The sequence below is a fragment of the Postia placenta genome (genome assembly GCF_002117355.1).
Source record: "Postia placenta MAD-698-R-SB12 unplaced genomic scaffold POSPLAscaffold_5, whole genome shotgun sequence".
In the NCBI taxonomy this organism is placed as follows: Eukaryota; Fungi; Basidiomycota; class Agaricomycetes; order Polyporales; family Adustoporiaceae; genus Rhodonia; species Rhodonia placenta.
In genome coordinates, this window is record NW_020169836.1 from 1,782,960 (window position 1) to 1,800,214 (window position 17,255).

At 52.1% G+C, this 17,255-nt stretch overlaps 1 protein-coding gene across 1 annotated transcript; it reads left to right on the forward strand.

Annotated features, from left to right (window-relative positions):
* Positions 1 to 676: 676 nt before the first annotated feature.
* POSPLADRAFT_1140409 (hypothetical protein) lies at positions 677 to 7,496 on the forward strand (the record flags this gene model as incomplete). The annotated part of the gene is made up of 21 exons (XM_024485168.1): positions 677 to 731; positions 789 to 1,075; positions 1,140 to 1,385; positions 1,446 to 1,795; positions 1,848 to 1,900; positions 1,949 to 2,169; positions 2,235 to 2,305; positions 2,468 to 2,546; positions 2,591 to 2,843; positions 2,993 to 3,077; positions 3,391 to 3,463; positions 3,702 to 3,746; positions 3,832 to 3,894; positions 4,118 to 4,270; positions 4,397 to 4,415; positions 4,728 to 5,428; positions 5,482 to 5,557; positions 5,613 to 5,701; positions 5,752 to 6,273; positions 6,601 to 7,289; positions 7,376 to 7,496. 21 exons carry the CDS (start codon positions 677 to 679, stop codon positions 7,494 to 7,496), a joined length of 4,251 nt encoding a protein of 1,416 aa, XP_024340424.1.
* Positions 7,497 to 17,255: the final 9,759 nt, after the last annotated feature.

The following is a 17,255-nucleotide window of genomic DNA, read 5'->3' on the forward strand; positions in this document are numbered from 1 at the left end:
TCTGACCTCCTGTGCTTGGTCATCAGAACCATCTGGGTTTGTCCAGCACCGCTTGCAGCTTACTCCATGCTTAAGTCTGTGTCAGAGATGCTTGCAGCCTCGGAAATATACAGGCAGCATGCCGTGTCAATACTAGCTTCTTGTTAAAATGTCTCAATGAGCAAATAATAGTAGTTTCCTGGTCGATGCCATGATCTACTCTTCGCTGAGCAGTTCCATTTAATGTCACCCGGTTCATGACTCTGCGGCGAGAACGTGATTTTTTAGGCGGACATACACGGACATTTACCAGGGTATGCTTCGCGCCAGCGAGGTCGTTAAAATGAACCTAGGTGAGCTCCATCGAGTCTGCTGCAGACTGACTGCGTAATGTGTCTCCTTGGTCAGCTGAACATGATTTCCACGCTTCAAACGGTGTGTTCGCTACCACAACTCCAGGAATCATCCCGCACAGACCATGCAAATCAGGTGATGTGCCTGAGGTTTCCAGTCACTGACCCGCGTCAACGATGGCCACAACATCCAAATTGGGATACAATGGATGGTCTGGCTTGTCGTCACGCGCTTTGCAAGACTATATAAACTCAGCAAAAGCCGCTTTGAGCCACTCACTCACTCTGTCTCTTTCTTCACTGTCACCTTCAACTTCCACTTCATCTACGCAAATCCCCTAGCCATGGTTGACAGCCCCAAAGTGAGACAACCCGGTAGACTTAGAGATTCGAAGAAAGGTATGGGTCCTCGCCGTTACCGATAACCGCTTCACGCTGACGGTGGCCCGGCCACAGTTTCTTACGACGAGCCTAGTGTCGCTAGCTCTGTGCCCGAGTCCGAGCATGTCAACCGAAAGATAGCTGTGTCAGACGACGAAGACGACTATACTCCGTGGCGGGAAGACACGCCGGTGAATGAGACTCCACATCGGAAGGTAAAACGCAAGGTCCTCGTTACGAAAGGTGCACGACAGCGAGCGTTCGGGAAGTCTCAGAACAGAGGTACCTGCATTGTATCAGGGCTCAATGACGGGTCCATTCAATATCGTCACGTATTGCCATGCGCCACAAAGCCGGATGTGGTAAGTTGAAGTGACCCCTGCGTGTATGCGGCATCTCTGACGGTTTACATGCACATATTCATAGCTCACGCATCTGGAGTGGTGGAGGGGCTTTAAGACAAAGCTCAGTGTGGACTCACGCCACAATCAGGCTTTCCGTGCGTGTTCTTTCCAGGAGGCATGCCGATACGCGTGGGCTTACTTGCATACAATTCGTGGAGACCTGCATATATTGTGGGATCGCGGAGACATTCTTATCGCTCCGATGCCCAACGTGGTGAACGGATATATGGACAAGTACAAGGATGGTGAAAGACACAACATTTTGGAGGTGAGTCACTGCAGCCTGATAATCTGCGACTGATGCGAATCGTCGCCACAATGCGTATAGGATAGCGACGAAGCCAAGATCCACGAGTACTGTGTGATCCCTCACCCAGACCTTGACAACTCTCTGATCCGTGAAGGGTTCACCTACGGATTCGACAAGGTTGGGATCATCCGGTCCCATGCGAAGCCGCACTTCATGTTCTTGAACACGGCCATGAAGCTCAAGGAGGACACGGAGATGTGGGTGACGGTGTTGAAGGTGTTCTACGAAAGAATACATCTTCCAGTCGACACATCCTGCTTCGTGGGGGATATCCTGACCCTATCTGACGTGTGGACCGCGCCACCACCCAGGGAGGCAGAGTTGATAATGAAGGAAGAAAAGGAACAGGCGGCAGAGGAAGCGCTTAGGTCAGTGAGCATACTTGAACCGTGGCAACGCAATCACTTATCTCGCTCGTAGTCTTCCCGTAATCATTTCCACAAGCGAACCAATGACCTCCAAACGCCCCAAAGGTACGTCGCTATCCCTTGCCTTGTCATGCGACATGGACTCACCTCAAGGTATTTGTGGCGCAACAGCTCTTGTGAGTCCAGGAGGTTTGGAAATGGACAAACTCCCCAAATGGAAGGCCCACAAGCCCAAAGGCAAACCATGCGGTAGCAATCTGAAGTTGTATACTGCCCACTTGACGCCTTCTGGATCACGGTGCCTGCTGAGTCTTCAGCAATTCAAGCCCACACAGGCATGTCACGTTATCCCGCGAAGAACCGACATCGATACGGTAAGTTGTCAATACTTCCTCATGACGCCCCTGTGACCATGGTTTTGATGCTTGCATACATGTAGTGTGAGAAAGTGGCGGCGTGGTGGGGGATTGATGAATTCAAGGTCAACTCCACCTTCCAATATCTTCTTATGTGAGTGTTTATGTCCCGGCCGGCCGACGTAGCTCTGACCCCAAACCCACATAGTCAGCGCCGATATGCACTGCTTGTGAGACAAAGGACATCTAATGTTCGTGCCTGAACCTCAAGTTATCGACAATTATCTCAAACAATCTATTGTTCCCATCGATGTAGGCATGGTGAGTACAAAGACAAGGCCCAGATACAGTATCTTGCTCATGGTTTTCTCCAGTCGCTGGACGAACCATTTGAGGTGTGCAATGGCCCCGTCTATAACTACTGTGTCATCGCCCACAGCGACCTTCCCGATACAGAGAAGAATACTGCCTTTGCGAATTCAAAACCTTAGGCTGGGTGGAACCCCGCGTTCCTGCCCAGTTCGTTATATACAACGCCGGCTTATCACTATGGAAGGGTGCTGGACCAGACGTCTTTGAAACAGCTTTAGACATCTTCTACAAGCAGCACAAAGTCGAAACGTACCCTTCAATAAATGAATGGACACGACACATGCTGCCTGCAAGCGGCAAGTGTCGCACCCGAACAACGCGTCAGCCAAATTTCGTTCATCGACGATGTCAATACACATTACTCGGTGGATGCCGGGCGAGAGGGTGATTATCAGGATCTATGTGGCTCTATGGCCAATTTAGATATGGGGAATACACCATGATTAACTACCGATGTCCCATTATGCAGTTTACCACCCTACAATTATCCATATATTCTCTCCATTCGATGTCTATGAGCGGTGGCTTACGGCGAGTAGGGCGAGCAATAAAAGGTAGGCGTGTCTGCCCAAAGTAACCGTTGTCGCCGACCGATCAGCCGAGATGCTGCAGCGACAGCAGCTACAAACATACAGTATCACTGATCAGGAACATACAACCCTTACTCTTTTACAACTGTCCGAGTGCCGGCGCAAACAGCTTCGATCCAAAGCCTCGCCAGAGACGGGCGCCTAGAGCAACGCGCGATCAATGCGATCGGCCAATGAACGTCGGAGTGACAAATAGGAACGATGCAGACGTAGCTGATTCGACGCTCGCGGCTCGACTCGTTGACACTCTTTCGTCTGTCTTGTTGCCTTGCCGCAGGTACACGTCATATGTCGCACTCGAACACCTGCCAAGTTGGTCTTCGCAAGATTCGACGCGTTCCACTGCATCTGTGTGTTCTCGCTGTCAGGTTTCTCCTGCGACCAATGCTTCGTTAGAAATCACGGACACTCCCTGTATCTTCAGTGGACCTTCTCGCCCAGTGATGTCATCATCGCCAGCCTCTATTGGCCGAATACTATCACTATGCCGATGCGATCACACACACAAGGGACACTCAGGGAGCATGAGACCCTCACACCAGCACCATATCGATAGCCGACATTGTACCTGTGGGTGATTACTTACAGCATAACTCCCAGCCTTTACTGGCGAACAGCGCTCGCTTGCCGGAGGTACGTGGTCATCGGCAGTGGGCAGCGAAAATGCAGTTGTGCAACAGTGCTGCTTTGGTCGTCTGTGACGCATTATCTCCCCCAGTGTGTGCTCCGTGATGTGGTCCTCGTGGGTCTGGGCTTGACGACAGCGACTTCAATTCTACAAGTATGTACCGACCAGTACGACAGCTTGTGCAACCTACATCTGTTTGCGCGTCATTGAGAGCAGCCGGACGACTGCTGGCGTGTACCGGGTGTTTGTATATACCAGTCCCAGCTCTGACATCATACTGTCTGCTTAGCCTTATGATTAAACAGATAGATGGATTCTGATGACGAGCATGGGAGGTCAGATACGAATGTTCTTACAATTGTGAACGTTTTGTTAGACATATCGACACACTGCACACTGGGGATTCTTCCCAAGATGGTGCATGATACTCTATACTGAGGCAGCGGCGATTGCAGCACGTTACAACACTCTCAGTCGAGGTGAATGTGCCCGTAGAGGAATCAAAGATCTCCGTTCGGTGTATCACAAAGTACGCCAACTGAGCGAGCTCACAAGGCTCACAAAGACCTCTACGACCGCATAGAGGTTGTGTGCGCACCCTGGTAAGCCCAAATGCACTGAGGACTAATTGACTATATGACTGACTGATTGACAGGTGTCGGGGATCTCCGAAAGTAGCGCTGACTAAGCATCCTCTAAAGTCACTGGTGGCGCACGCTGTTCGCGCTACACCATCGTCACTACCTCGCTGAATTCGCGATACAGTCGACGCAAAAATGAATGGCTTTAACGTCCTTATTCCTGACATGTTTTTACGCCTGCTGCTGAGCACCCCCCACGCGAAATGAGTACTCCCGCGCTTTCGGACGATATTGGCAGCTCCTCTTCACGCGAAAGCTCTCGACCCGCTACACTCACTTCTGGAGTCAGTCGTGCACCATCTATCTCTTTTTATGACTATTCTAAGCAAACGTACGCTGGCAAAGAAACGGAAATCAGGATTGTCGAAGCAGAGGCGGACTCCTCGCTACCAGAAGACATCACCCATCGGCTGAAACGGAGACGGTTGGCGGATACAAGGGCTGATGAAGTTCGCGCAGAGAGAGCGCTGCTGCCTAATATATGGAGCGATGCAACCAGGGTCGATGACGGCGCATTCTTCGGTCTTGGACATACACCCATCAGCGACTGCACGAGTGTCGGGGACGTCGAGCCCGATGCAGTGGACCCGTTGCTAGAATACGTCTCCCGTCCATTGAAGCGGAAGCGAAGTGCGGACACAAGCACCTATGACGTTCGCGCAAAGAGGGCGCGGACGTCTGGCACTTCGAGCGACGCAATCAAGGCCGAGGACCGCGCTTGTTTCGGTCTTGGGCATATACCCATCCACGGCTGCACCAAGATCGGGGTCGTCGAACCGGACGCGGATCCCTCGGTCGCCCCCAATATTGACATACACGTGCTACTTGAAACTATCGCTCGCCCGCCGAAGCGCAAACGGTGTGCAGACACGACGACCGATGAGGTCCGTGTTAAGAGAAGGAGGTTGTCTGACAGTCCGAGCGACGCGTCAAAGCTCAAAGACGGGATTCCTTTCGGACCTCACCCTAGATGCATGATCACGAACTGCGTGTCCGCCGAGGTGGAGGCGTGCTATATTCTGCCTCCCGACACGCCTCAACCGTTGGTGAGTACAGTGATTGCTACTTTGACCTCGCAGCTGACAAGGCAGCTTTGTAGGGCGACTGCACGACGCTCCGTATGCCTACTGACTCTAATGCGGCCTATTGTAGCACGCCTGCAAATATCATATTCCGTGCGTAGTTGCATATCTCCAGTCCGTTTCCCCTTCTCTTACACCCTTCATGTAGTTCTACGTGACCTCCGCATTCTGTGGGACACAAACCGCCTGTTGATGATACCCCATCCCGACCATATAGACCACCCTGATACCCGCCCTGTATGTATCGTACGTCCCCTCAGGTGGTTGCTGCACTCACTATCAAGTAGGTCTACAAGTACTACGTCGTTGCAGAAGATGAGCACCCTTCAAGCTCGCGCATCTCCAAGGATCATACCATTAGGCCTCCAGTCGCGACGACTTGCAGCCCGTGTCGCTCGCTGAGATGGCACGAGCTGAGTGCCAATCTGCATTTAATGACAATTCGAGTGGGTCGTGAATTCATGAAGCGACCGCTCCACTACGAATATCATCTATCTAAGGACGCTTTTGCCCATTCACCCATTATCAGGCTAGCCCAGCACCATGCACTCGAGTCGGTCTCCCCCCACATTGATCAACAATCGCTTGTCGAAGACATCCCCCGCCCGCGGAAGCGGAAACGGTGTCCGGACACAGAGACTGATGAGGTCCCTGCCCAGAGAATGCGCACGTCCGGCACTGCTCGCAACGCGTTCAAGGTCGAGGACGGCATTCCTTTCGGACCTCATCCGAGGTGCATGATCACCGGATGCGTGTCTGCTGACGTAGAGGCATGTTGTATTCTGCCTCCCGACATGCCTCAATTATTGGTGAGCAGGCATGACTGGTATTCCGGCTTTTGTGGCTGACAAGGTGAATCGGAAGATGGACTACATAACATTCAATATGCGCACCAACTACAACGCCCTCCGTTGCCACATGCCTGCAAATATCATATTCCGTGCGTATCTTCTATTGATGTACACGACATTTGTCGCCTCACATACCGCATGCAGTCCGACGCGACCTTCGAGAACTTTGGGAAACGAATCGCTTGTTGATAATACCCCATCCTGATCATTTGAAGAGTCCACTTCAGTATGGCACTGTATGTATTGTATGCGCTCTTGGCTAATAGCATGCTTATGGTGACGCAGGTCTACAAGTATTGCATCATCGCAGAGGACGAGCATCTTCCAGACTCATGCACGACCATGGGTCACCCCATCACACATTCCGTCATGACGGCTCCTTGCTCGTATCGCTCGCTCGGGTGGCACGAGCTGAATGCTAATCTCCGTCTGACGATGTTTCGAGCGGGCCAGAAACTGAGCAAGCGACCACTGCACTACCAGCATGTCTTGCGGGGTCTACTGCCCCACAAGGAGGCCAATCATGCTTATAGCATAGCCTCACAGTATATGTCGTGGACGATCCCCGTACCTTCCGAGATGGTTCCCGACAGACGGTTGTGGGCAACAGGGGAGCCCTCGGCCTGTCCTGATGGTTACTTCCACTGGCCCGTGAGGCAGTATTGTTCTCCCCTGTCAGATGACGACGCTGTCCGCTTTTCTACCCCATTCCGGCCAATCGTCTCACGGTTAAAGAGGAAACGTTCTGGCGACACCAGCATGGGTACACTAGCCTATACTACGAAGAAAAGTGCTCAACGCGCGGTCAGCGTCCGTCAGTGGTGTTTAGATTGCGATCAAGCTCGAGTTGAGTGGACGATGGGACCGCCTGCGGAACCTGAGGACGCAGAGTTACTCGCTTATCAACAGGGGAAAGTCGGCGATGTGCTGCCCGCTGTGCAAGACCTTTGGTCGCTGGAAACCCATTTCTCGAGGTACGCTCTGTAGTAGATTTGCAGGTGAACGTTTGACTGACGTCGTCTTGTTCAAACTGAAATTATCCACAGATACGGTCCCAAAGGTTGATATCTAGCCTCATACCTCACTTTGTCACGATTACACATGCTCTCCAAGTCTTGAACATTCGGAATGGTTTGACAGGGAACCTCTTCGACCCGCCGTTTCGACTGGAGCTTCTGTGATCACGTTGGTTCACAGACGGAAATGAGCTGATCCTAGCATCTACGATCTGCACGAATAAACCAGATGTACTCCCGGACCATCCGTGGCGATTGTCAGCAAGGGATGGGAAGTATTGAGGAGCATTGCACTGATTTTGTCCTTCCATTCCCATTCCCAGTACATTCTCCCATGATGTCGGTAGCTATGGAGCTGTCGGGTGCATCTCGGCATTTACATCCGGCTGCGATGACGGCACACGACTACATGTGTGGGACTTGGTACGCAACGTCTCCTAGGCGTTGGTACATACAACTTTCAACGAAACGTCTTGTATGTACAATCCGTGTCTCGTTTGTTCCGGTCACTGAGGTTTGACACAGGTTCTGACTCTTCAATAAACGATCCGTCCACAATATGGCTGAATGCGGTGGAATCATCAGACATGAAGATCCGACTTACTTCGCTTCTGAGCCCCGGGTATGCTGGCATACTCGAGGAGAGTGGGCTGTGCTGCATGACAATTGCTAGCAGAAGCATGTATATAACGCGAATTTATGAGACAATATACCCGTACGTGCACGCGACAGCAACTTGACTCGGCGAGTGACTGACAGGCATTTTAGGCCCTACGTGGACCAACCCGTGGGCATCGGCTCTTCGTATGTCAACCTGCCTGTACGCAGCGAGAAGCTGCGGTTGATCTGTGGAATACGGAAACTACAAGCACGTGGGATCGTCAATGCTGCAAGTCATTTTCCCCAGCTCTCGACTCCGTAACAACTAGCGGCATGCTCTAGTTTTCAAGCAGACTCGCAATCCTTTTCTCTGCCGTAATGACCACGCATGGCGACTGACAGCACTTTGTAGAAATGGTGGTTACTATGGTCCAGCCTTCTACGCGTAAGTGGCGCCCTCAAGGATTTCTGAGAGACAAGACAGACGATGTTTTCGAGAGACTGCTGGCGGATCACGCGGCTGCGTGTGTGATGCACCCGTCAATCTCAAGACGGGCTGATGATACATTCTTTTATGTGCGTCTGGTACTTCATCTCACACATGGCTCAGAATGTTTCGCTGCGATACCCAAAACACACGTTGTACAGTAAAAACAATCCGTCAGTAATTCTTTGCCATGCGCATGATTCGACCCATCCTCTTGATCGCCCCAGATACCTCCCCTCACTAATCGCATCTGCAAGTCAGTCGTAGGCGGCGGCAGAGATTAGGCAAGAGACGTATTCGATGGTTTACGCACTCGTTTCGTAATCCTAATTCAATACTGTGGATAGATCGGGGTGTACTACGAGGATGGAAACAGCTCAACATTGCGTAGTAGCTCAACCCAACTATGACGCTGCAATGGTATACCCGCTCTTAGACGATCACCGCGAAGTGCGCAGCTTCTAGTCGAACTTATAGTTTGTCCTCATCGTTGGCGTGATATATTTGACCACACGGCCCTAAGATTCATTTTGGCGTCATCTCAGTTGTAGTAGTAGGTCCATATATCCCTTGTAACCTCAAGGTTTGATTGACGTCCTGGTCCATTAGTGATACTGTTGACGAACGGCATGCCCGTGTACACAAGTATACTGGCACTGTCGCACAGAGACATGCAACCGCCCCGAGGTTGAGGATAACCCACGCGTCCTTGCACGACCAGGTGATCGCTTTATATCCCACCGCTTCCTCGCTGGACAGGATCAATGAGTGCATTGGCTCGCACTTCAAATAGTCCGCGTACTGTGCGCCCGAATGGTTCATGAGGATCTCAAGCGAAACGACCGCGCAGTCCATGGCCTGAGAACGCCGCTTCGACCTACCGATGAGGATCGGTGCGACTCGCACCGAGGACCGATAGTACAATCGCCCAGTGTGTGATTCGACTTTCTTGAGCTCTCGCTCCTTGGCCTTCTGGAGAGTCCTCCAAACAGTTCGGATTTGAGCTGTACATATACACGAGATGCAACTACTCGATTTGCCCTCAGCAACAGTGTGACACGCTCGTTCCTGACGCCTCGTGCCATGCTCAGGGACTCGACCTTCATAGTCGCTATTCTATCGTCGCGCCGCGCATCGAGTCATCATGTGGCGACGTCGGTGCTCTCGTTCCCGTCGTTCCCTCAAGCCCGACGGCACGTTTTCCTATGCGAATGCGTAAGCAACCATACTCACCGTACTCAGTCGTCCCCTTGTGAATCCACAAGAACGGAGTTTCGGCACACAAATATGGTTCCTTGAGCAAAGCAGCTCATTTTTTGTAAGAGCGCTGGGTGGCGTTAGATCATGAATGATTAGCCTATATCTTCTCCACAAGTATAGGCGGCTCACGAAATGTTAGGTTCGTGAATGATCTACCACTTATTCGGTCGTCTCATCTGTAGGCCCTTGAGTCTGCATTTGAGGGCCTATTGAGGTTCGGAACATAACTAAGCCGGATGAATCTCGCTACTGTGAGATGCAGAGCGCATCGATAACTACGCGATACACTGCATAATTAGAATCATCGAAGATAGATCTTGAACGATGGTGTGCGACAATCGGGCCGGCGATTCCTGCAATGTATTGCATCATTGATAGTGAAGACACGCGTCCTAGGTCAATGAGCTTGCATGCTGTTCGTCGAGCGATTGGAAAGCGACTGTACCAGGCTGTACTTTGTCCATCATCTTCGGGGACACCTGCAGTAGTTCAGCGCGAATATGGCGGTGGACAACATTGAAAACGGGAACTACGAGGAAGCAGGCTCGATGGGGATTATCATGGACATGCTATGGACCCAAGACTTGGAACATGTGGCGGCGGGGTGGATGGTCAGCATGATGAGGCTTACAGTGATGCTAAGCATGGATGTCAAACATGGCAAGTATGCGAGAGTGAAGTCGGTGAATGAAAGGCTCAGATGTAGTATGCGACACGACCTGTGACAGATCCTGAAACAAGTCTCACATACTATGGTATTTTCAGTGATGCGCAGCTTCGCCCGCGAAAGTTTGTGGGAGCCATCGCTGGAAGCTAACTACTGTGCCTCCCCGGGTAGTCGGCAGACCCCCCAAGTCGGCAGTCACGTAAAAGTAACACTTCCATCACGATCCATCACGCGTGATATTTCAAGGTCCGCATAGCCAATGCTTAAGGATTCTATGGGCAGGTAGCTCGAAGCATACAATGAGGTCGCTGATGTGATCGGAAAATGAAACTCCGACACAAGCTGTTGCAACCGAGGTGTACACCAACGTGACAACAGCTTGAGCTGTTCCTCAGGAAGGGACTCAAGAACTACTGCACCATTCGCTTTCGTTCAAGCTGGAAATGAAAGCAGTGTTGAAATTTACGATACATAGCGACACAGACTTAGTTAGTTCTAGCGCGCGGCTTATGTAATATGTACGATACCTACATGCTGGCGTTGAGACGCACCTCAGTTCCTTGCTACACGAAGGAGACTGAGGTATGTGCTTTTTACTTACATTTGGACTTATTTCTGACATACTGTAGACGGTGTTTGCCCTGTCTCTTACAGGTTAGTTAATGAATACAGTTCCTTGCTACATGAAGGAGACTGAAACGGTGTTTGCCCTGTCTCTTACAGTCCCTATGTGATCGTGCTCGCATCCCTCAGGTTGCACTCCCGTCGTTCAACTTACGACAGGTTATGAGCCCCAGCCCCTGACCGGATTGCTCAGCACATCAAGAACTCAAAACAAAACTCAATCACTTCTATCTTCCCACAAGCCTAACTTCTCGCTCCCACGTCACAGCACATGACAACACTCTATCCCGCAATGAATCAGCCGGCTGTGCCGAAAGGCCAGTCTAATCATCTATACAACATCCCTCTGTTGGAAAATGAGGGCAGCAACTTCCAGCAATGGAAGTATTGCGTTGGATGGGTTGTGAGAACGACGCCGGAAAGACCGCTGGCAGACAACGTCCTCGATAGACAGGGATCAATGGTGGATAAGGTTACAAACCAATGGGGCTACCTACGGCGTGCGACACCTACATAAGTCCTATTCCCACACTGGCACATGACCACGTGACCCGGGCTGGCAGCGACACTTGCCCGACATACCCAAAAGTCAACATGGGTCTTGCGAATCCGTGGACTCTATCTGCTGATTGATGGCACTGAGAAGGATCCCGGGACGACCAACCTTGTCTTGCAGGAAGCCTGGCATTTGCGGAACTATGAAGCGCTCATGCAAATTACGCTAATGCTCAAGGACAAACCCCTTTCATCAGTCATACACATGGAGATTGCGAAGGATGCTTGGGACACGCTCAACAGGCACTACAAGGGAGTTGGAAAACAGACAATCACTTACCTCGTAAGTGACCTGTTTCAAGGCACACTCAGCAACAAGATAGCACTCGAGAACCAGCTCAATGCCATGCTGCAAAAGAAGCAAATTCTTGCATCTCTTGGACTCATCCTTGATGAGTCACTCATAGCAGTTGCCATGTCGATTTCCCTTCTCCTGTCCTATGGCACCCTCCGGACCATCCTCATGACCCAGGACAGCAAACTTGACACCGAGAAGGTGATCAATGAGGTCCTCACTGAGGAAAAGTGCCAAAAAGAGGGCACGTCTGAGTCTGTGCTGCTCGTGAGAGCCGGCAAGGGTGTGAAGTCACCAGATAAGAAGGATAAGAAAAAGAAGAAGAAGTGTACCCACTGTGGCTACACTGGTCACATGGTTAACGAGTGTTGCAAGCTCAAAGTGAGTCAATCCGAGGCAGCTACCAAGGCTGACAAGAAGGACAAGTCCTCCGAAGGCAAGGAGTCTGCGAAAGTCACCAGTGTGCATGAGGTTGGATTTGAGACGCTCTGTCTCTTCCTGGCCAAGGAACTGTTGTGCAATGATGCACTCCTTCACTGCTGGATCATTGATTCCAGTGCGTTCTCGCACATGTCCTCGCACCACAAGTGGTTTCTTTACTACCGTCCCCTTGCTGCGCTGAAACAGGTCTATCTGGGGGACGAGCATCACATCCTCGCTCAAGGCATTGGGCAGGTCGTTATCTCAGCCTCTCTTGAGGACAGCAGTATAAACACGGGCATCATCCAGAACATCCTCTACATCCCGGATCTCAATAGCAATCTATTGTCAGTCGCTTAGCTCAACCGCAACAGCTACAATGTCTCATTCACAGATGGAAAGTATCACGTCAGCAATTCTAATGGGAATATCAGTGCTATCAAGTACATGCAGGAGAATCTCTATCTCCTTGATGCCATGACTCACCTTCCTGTGCATTCATACATCACTCATGCTAAGCTTCCTCCTGCCTATGAGGACCCCTCTTCCCATCATGCTCTAGTTGCTATGGCTGCTACATCATGCGTGGACCTCGAAACATGGCACCGCCGCCTTGGACACATCTCAGTCAACTCTGTTCTGAAGATGGTGAAGAGTGGCGTGACCAAGGGCATGGATATTGTCAGGGATAAGGTGCCAAACTCTTCATGCAAGTCATGTCTCCATGGAAAGCAGATGCACAACCCAATACCAAAGTGGTCAGATGTCGAGAATACTCACATCCTTGATCATGTCTTCTCAGACATCTGCAGACCAACGAAGAACAAGACAAACTCAGGGAGCCACCGCAGTCATCGATACTTCATCATGTTTATTGATGGTCACTCGCATTACACCACTGTGCAGCTCATGAAGACAAAGGATGAGGCATAGCAGAGGTTGAGACAGGTGAGAAGCTTAACCATCTCTGATCGGACAATGGCAGCAAGTATTGCTTGGATGACTTCACCACTTATCTCAAGTTGAAGGGTATCCACCATGAGCGAACCAACCCAGGCACCCCACAGGAGAACAGTATCTCTGAGTGGATAAATCACACCATTGAAAAGATGACCTGTAGTCTACTTGACGATGCTGGGCTCCCAGAAAAGTATTGGGGTGACACAGTTTTGCATGCTGTTCACATCCTCAATTGCACTCTGACGTGGACACTCCCAGATGGCATCACCCCTTACGAGGCGTACACAGGCAACAAACCTGATCTTGTGGCTTTCTGCATCTTCAGGTGCAAGGCATGGGCACATGTTCCCAAAGAGAAACACAGCAAGTTCGACCCAAAAATACTTGAATGTGTTCATCTCGGGTTCTCTGAGCATTGCAAGGCATACCGTTTTGTTGAGCAGAACAGTGGGCCATCATCGAGACATGCGATGTTGTTTTTGATGAGGGCACAGGTGTCAAACCGACCCATGTCACAATCAATGTGGAGCCATCCACAAGCACGCAGTTATCTGTGACACTGCAGGAAAGTGCACCAACTACACTCAAAGCTGAGAAACACGCACCTCAACCCACAGTTGAGGATGTGTCAGATGAGGATGAGCTCCCAGAGCTATGTGACAAGGATGACGACAGCAACAATGAGGACAATGAGGACTCAAAGTCACATCATGCGGACTTTGACACTAGTGAAGACATTCCACTGGCACACACCCACTGGTTCCCATGTGAAGCACACAAGGCTGCTTATGCAGCACCTATGCCCACTCCCCCAGCAGTCAAACCACAATGTTCAGCGCGTCTGAACAGCCCTGGCCGCAAGGCACCCGTTCCCACAGATGATGTGTCATGACTTGAGGTCAATGTCACGAGTTGGTACAGTGTCTAGCCGCTTTTTTAATTTTTTTCCTTTTTCCGAGCTCGAACCCGCGACCTCTGTACTATATGCCTAAAATGGACACTTCCTTATCTACTGTATGATTAGATTAGATGGGTGGCAGTGTGCGGCACAGCTCGGGCTCTGCTGACATAGCAATGATAACTTACCGGCCCCCAGGGCTGCATCAGCATGCTGTGCACGGACCAGCTATGCACAGACCAATGCACACAGCCTGCCCTTATCTCCCTCTGTATATAAGCTGGCCTCTGCTGCCCTAGGGACCTCAGTTTCGACCTCTTGTCCCTAGGTCAGTAAGCATCCCTTTGTATTCCTTTTCTTACCTCACTAATATATTATCTTGTCCCTAGCCTTAGGTTTGAGCATTGCTCACCATCGCTTCAGTGAAACCCAGTCGAACACCCCCAGCCTTCGTGTTTGTCCTTGTCGCTTGACCCCAAGTTGCGACATTAGGTTGAAACTCCCCCTCGCTGCTGGCGTTCACACGCAACTCCACTCACACTTTCACTTCCCATAGGTCGGGTGGTGCGCACCCTTACCATACTTAGATAGCCTACGATACATCGCCACCACTTAAGGAACGAACTCTTCGGTATCTGCACTTCAGTGGGCGATACTTGTCCTCACGGACGCGTGGCTTAGGTTCCTGCTGCATACTAGCCAAAAGCAGTACTGGGCCCCACGTGAACTGCGAACCTTAGTGTCATCTCGGGCGCCGTAGGTGTAAGCTAGTTTACAACGGCCTTTTGTAGTACGCGCACCTCCCCTTTCCTCCCTCCATCCATCATGGCTGAAGAAGCCTTTGACTGCGCGGGACTCGAGCACACATGCGACGCAGAAGATCACGTCGACGTCGCACGCCTAGACGATCCAGGCTCCCTCTTCTTCGACTGTGACAGACAGCCGTGCCCCAATCGAACCCCACGCTCCATCACCGTTGAAGACGGACACTTCGTACCCATCCGAAGGATCCAACATCCTCTCGGACGAAAGTCTACACACGCGTCCCGATCAGCCTCTCGCCACGTCACCCCCGTCCCGTCCTGACCCGCCTCTCCAGGCACCCGCATCCCCCAACCTGTCGCCAGCACAAGTCAAACGCGAAGAGATCCCGATCTCCCTCGAGGAACTGAGGCAGTCGCACAGCCTACAGCGACCCCTCAAGCGATCCCCCAGCCCTCCTTGGGGCCGCGGTTGGAAAGACCTCCCAAGGCTGAACCCCGAGACACTCCGTCGCATTCTTGGGCCAGCTCGTCATCAGCAGTCCCCTCCTCGACTCCAGTCCCTGTTGTACGTCACCCCGCCACCGGACTTCCTCCGTCGCCTCCACTGCCGTCGCCACCGCGAGGCCGCTTGCGCACTCGCTCCAGTCGAAGTTTGCCTGGCGGACAGTCACAACAGCCGTCTTCGCCCGCGGGCAGTCCTCCATCCCCCTCGTCGCCGGTAATGTCATCGCCAGCATCCCCTCCTGATAAGGAGACACTGAAGCTCCTCCTCCCACTCCGCTACGATGGGAAGTCAGTGGTCGAATGCAACCAGTTCATCTCGCAGCTACTGATCTACTGGGCGATCAACACGGCCCTCGCCACGATCGAGCTAAAAATACAGGTCGCCCTCAGTCTCCTCGACGGTGACGCTCGAACCTGGGCCACCCCTATCTTCTCCCAGCTCACCGCCGTCCAGATTGGGGTCCAGGGAGCCACGACACCGTTCGCCAACGAAGCAGCCTTTCTCACGGCATTCAAAGCCCGCTTCGGAAATCTCGACGATGCCGCCGCCGCACAAGTAGAGCTCACCAAGCTCTGCGCTGACAAATCCCTGCGTGAGAAGCGCACTGCCGCAGAATTCTCTGCGCTGTTCAAGGGTCCGGCAGACCGCTCCGGGTATGGGGACCTGGAACTCCGCGACAAGTACCTGAGCGGCATTCCCTCCCGCGTCTACTGCAAAGTCGAGCTTGAGACCTTCGCCACGTGGCAAGAAGCTGACAAGCGCGCCACCGAGGTCGAGCAGATCCTCGACGTCAGCCGGGCCCGTCGGCCTGAGTTAAACAACTTCTTCTCGGCTCGAGGTCGAGGACACGGAGGGGCACGCAGTGGTGCACCCCAGTCACACGGAGCTTCGGCTAGCATCAATGCGGCCGTCGGAAAAGGAAACTTCCCTGGCAGTTGTTACGGCTGTGGGAAGCAAGGGTACCGACGCTTCGAGTGCCCCAATTGTAAGGACAAGCCTTACACAAAACGCGCTGACGTGCGGGCTACGGTTGCCTCGGGATCCACCCAGGCCGCGACAAGCGCCCCCGTCACAACATCACCCTCGGCAAGTATAAGTGCCGCTTCAGCGAAATCCGAGCAATCGGAGCTGGCGGACTTAATGGCACAGGTGAAGTCGATGCACGAGGAGCTCGAGCACTATCGAGCAATGAAGGAGGAGGGTTTTTGATCCGGTCCGCGCTTCGTGCCGCACGCGTCAGGCCGCGAGTCTCATGTAACAAGTACAATATATTGTCTTCTGCAATGGTGTACGAGTTGGACCAGGGGTCCCAGCACTTTCACATTCCAGTTCAACTCAAAGGAAAAAGACGGCAAAAGGACATAATCGCTATGGTGGACAGCGGAGCCACCACCAAGTTTATCAACAAGCGATTTATCGTAGAGAATAAGGTGCAGACGCGGAGGCTGAAGGAGCCCATTCCGCTCTATAATATTGATGGCACCCTGAATAAAGACGGAAGCATCTCAGAAGTAGCAGTGCTACAGATGCACATAGGAGAACACATCGAAAAGACGGTGTTTACGGTCACGGACATCAGTCCAGAGGATGTGATCATTGGGTTGGATTGGCTGCGCGAACACAACCCTGAAATCGATTGGGAGAAAGGCTCCCTCAAATTGTCGTGGTGCCCTGAAACGTGCAGTGCCAGGAGGACTGGCCGGATGGAGCAAGCAGCGACTGCGCGTGATACGGGGGTCAGGCCCACGGCGCGCAGGTGTTCGCCGAAGTCCAAACGGTCGGTCATAGGCGCTTGCCGAAGCAAGGTACTCCCGGACTTCGAACCCGAAGAAGATCCGACGGAAGTAGAGTGGGATGAGGCCGATTGATCGAAGCCTGGGAGCAAGGCA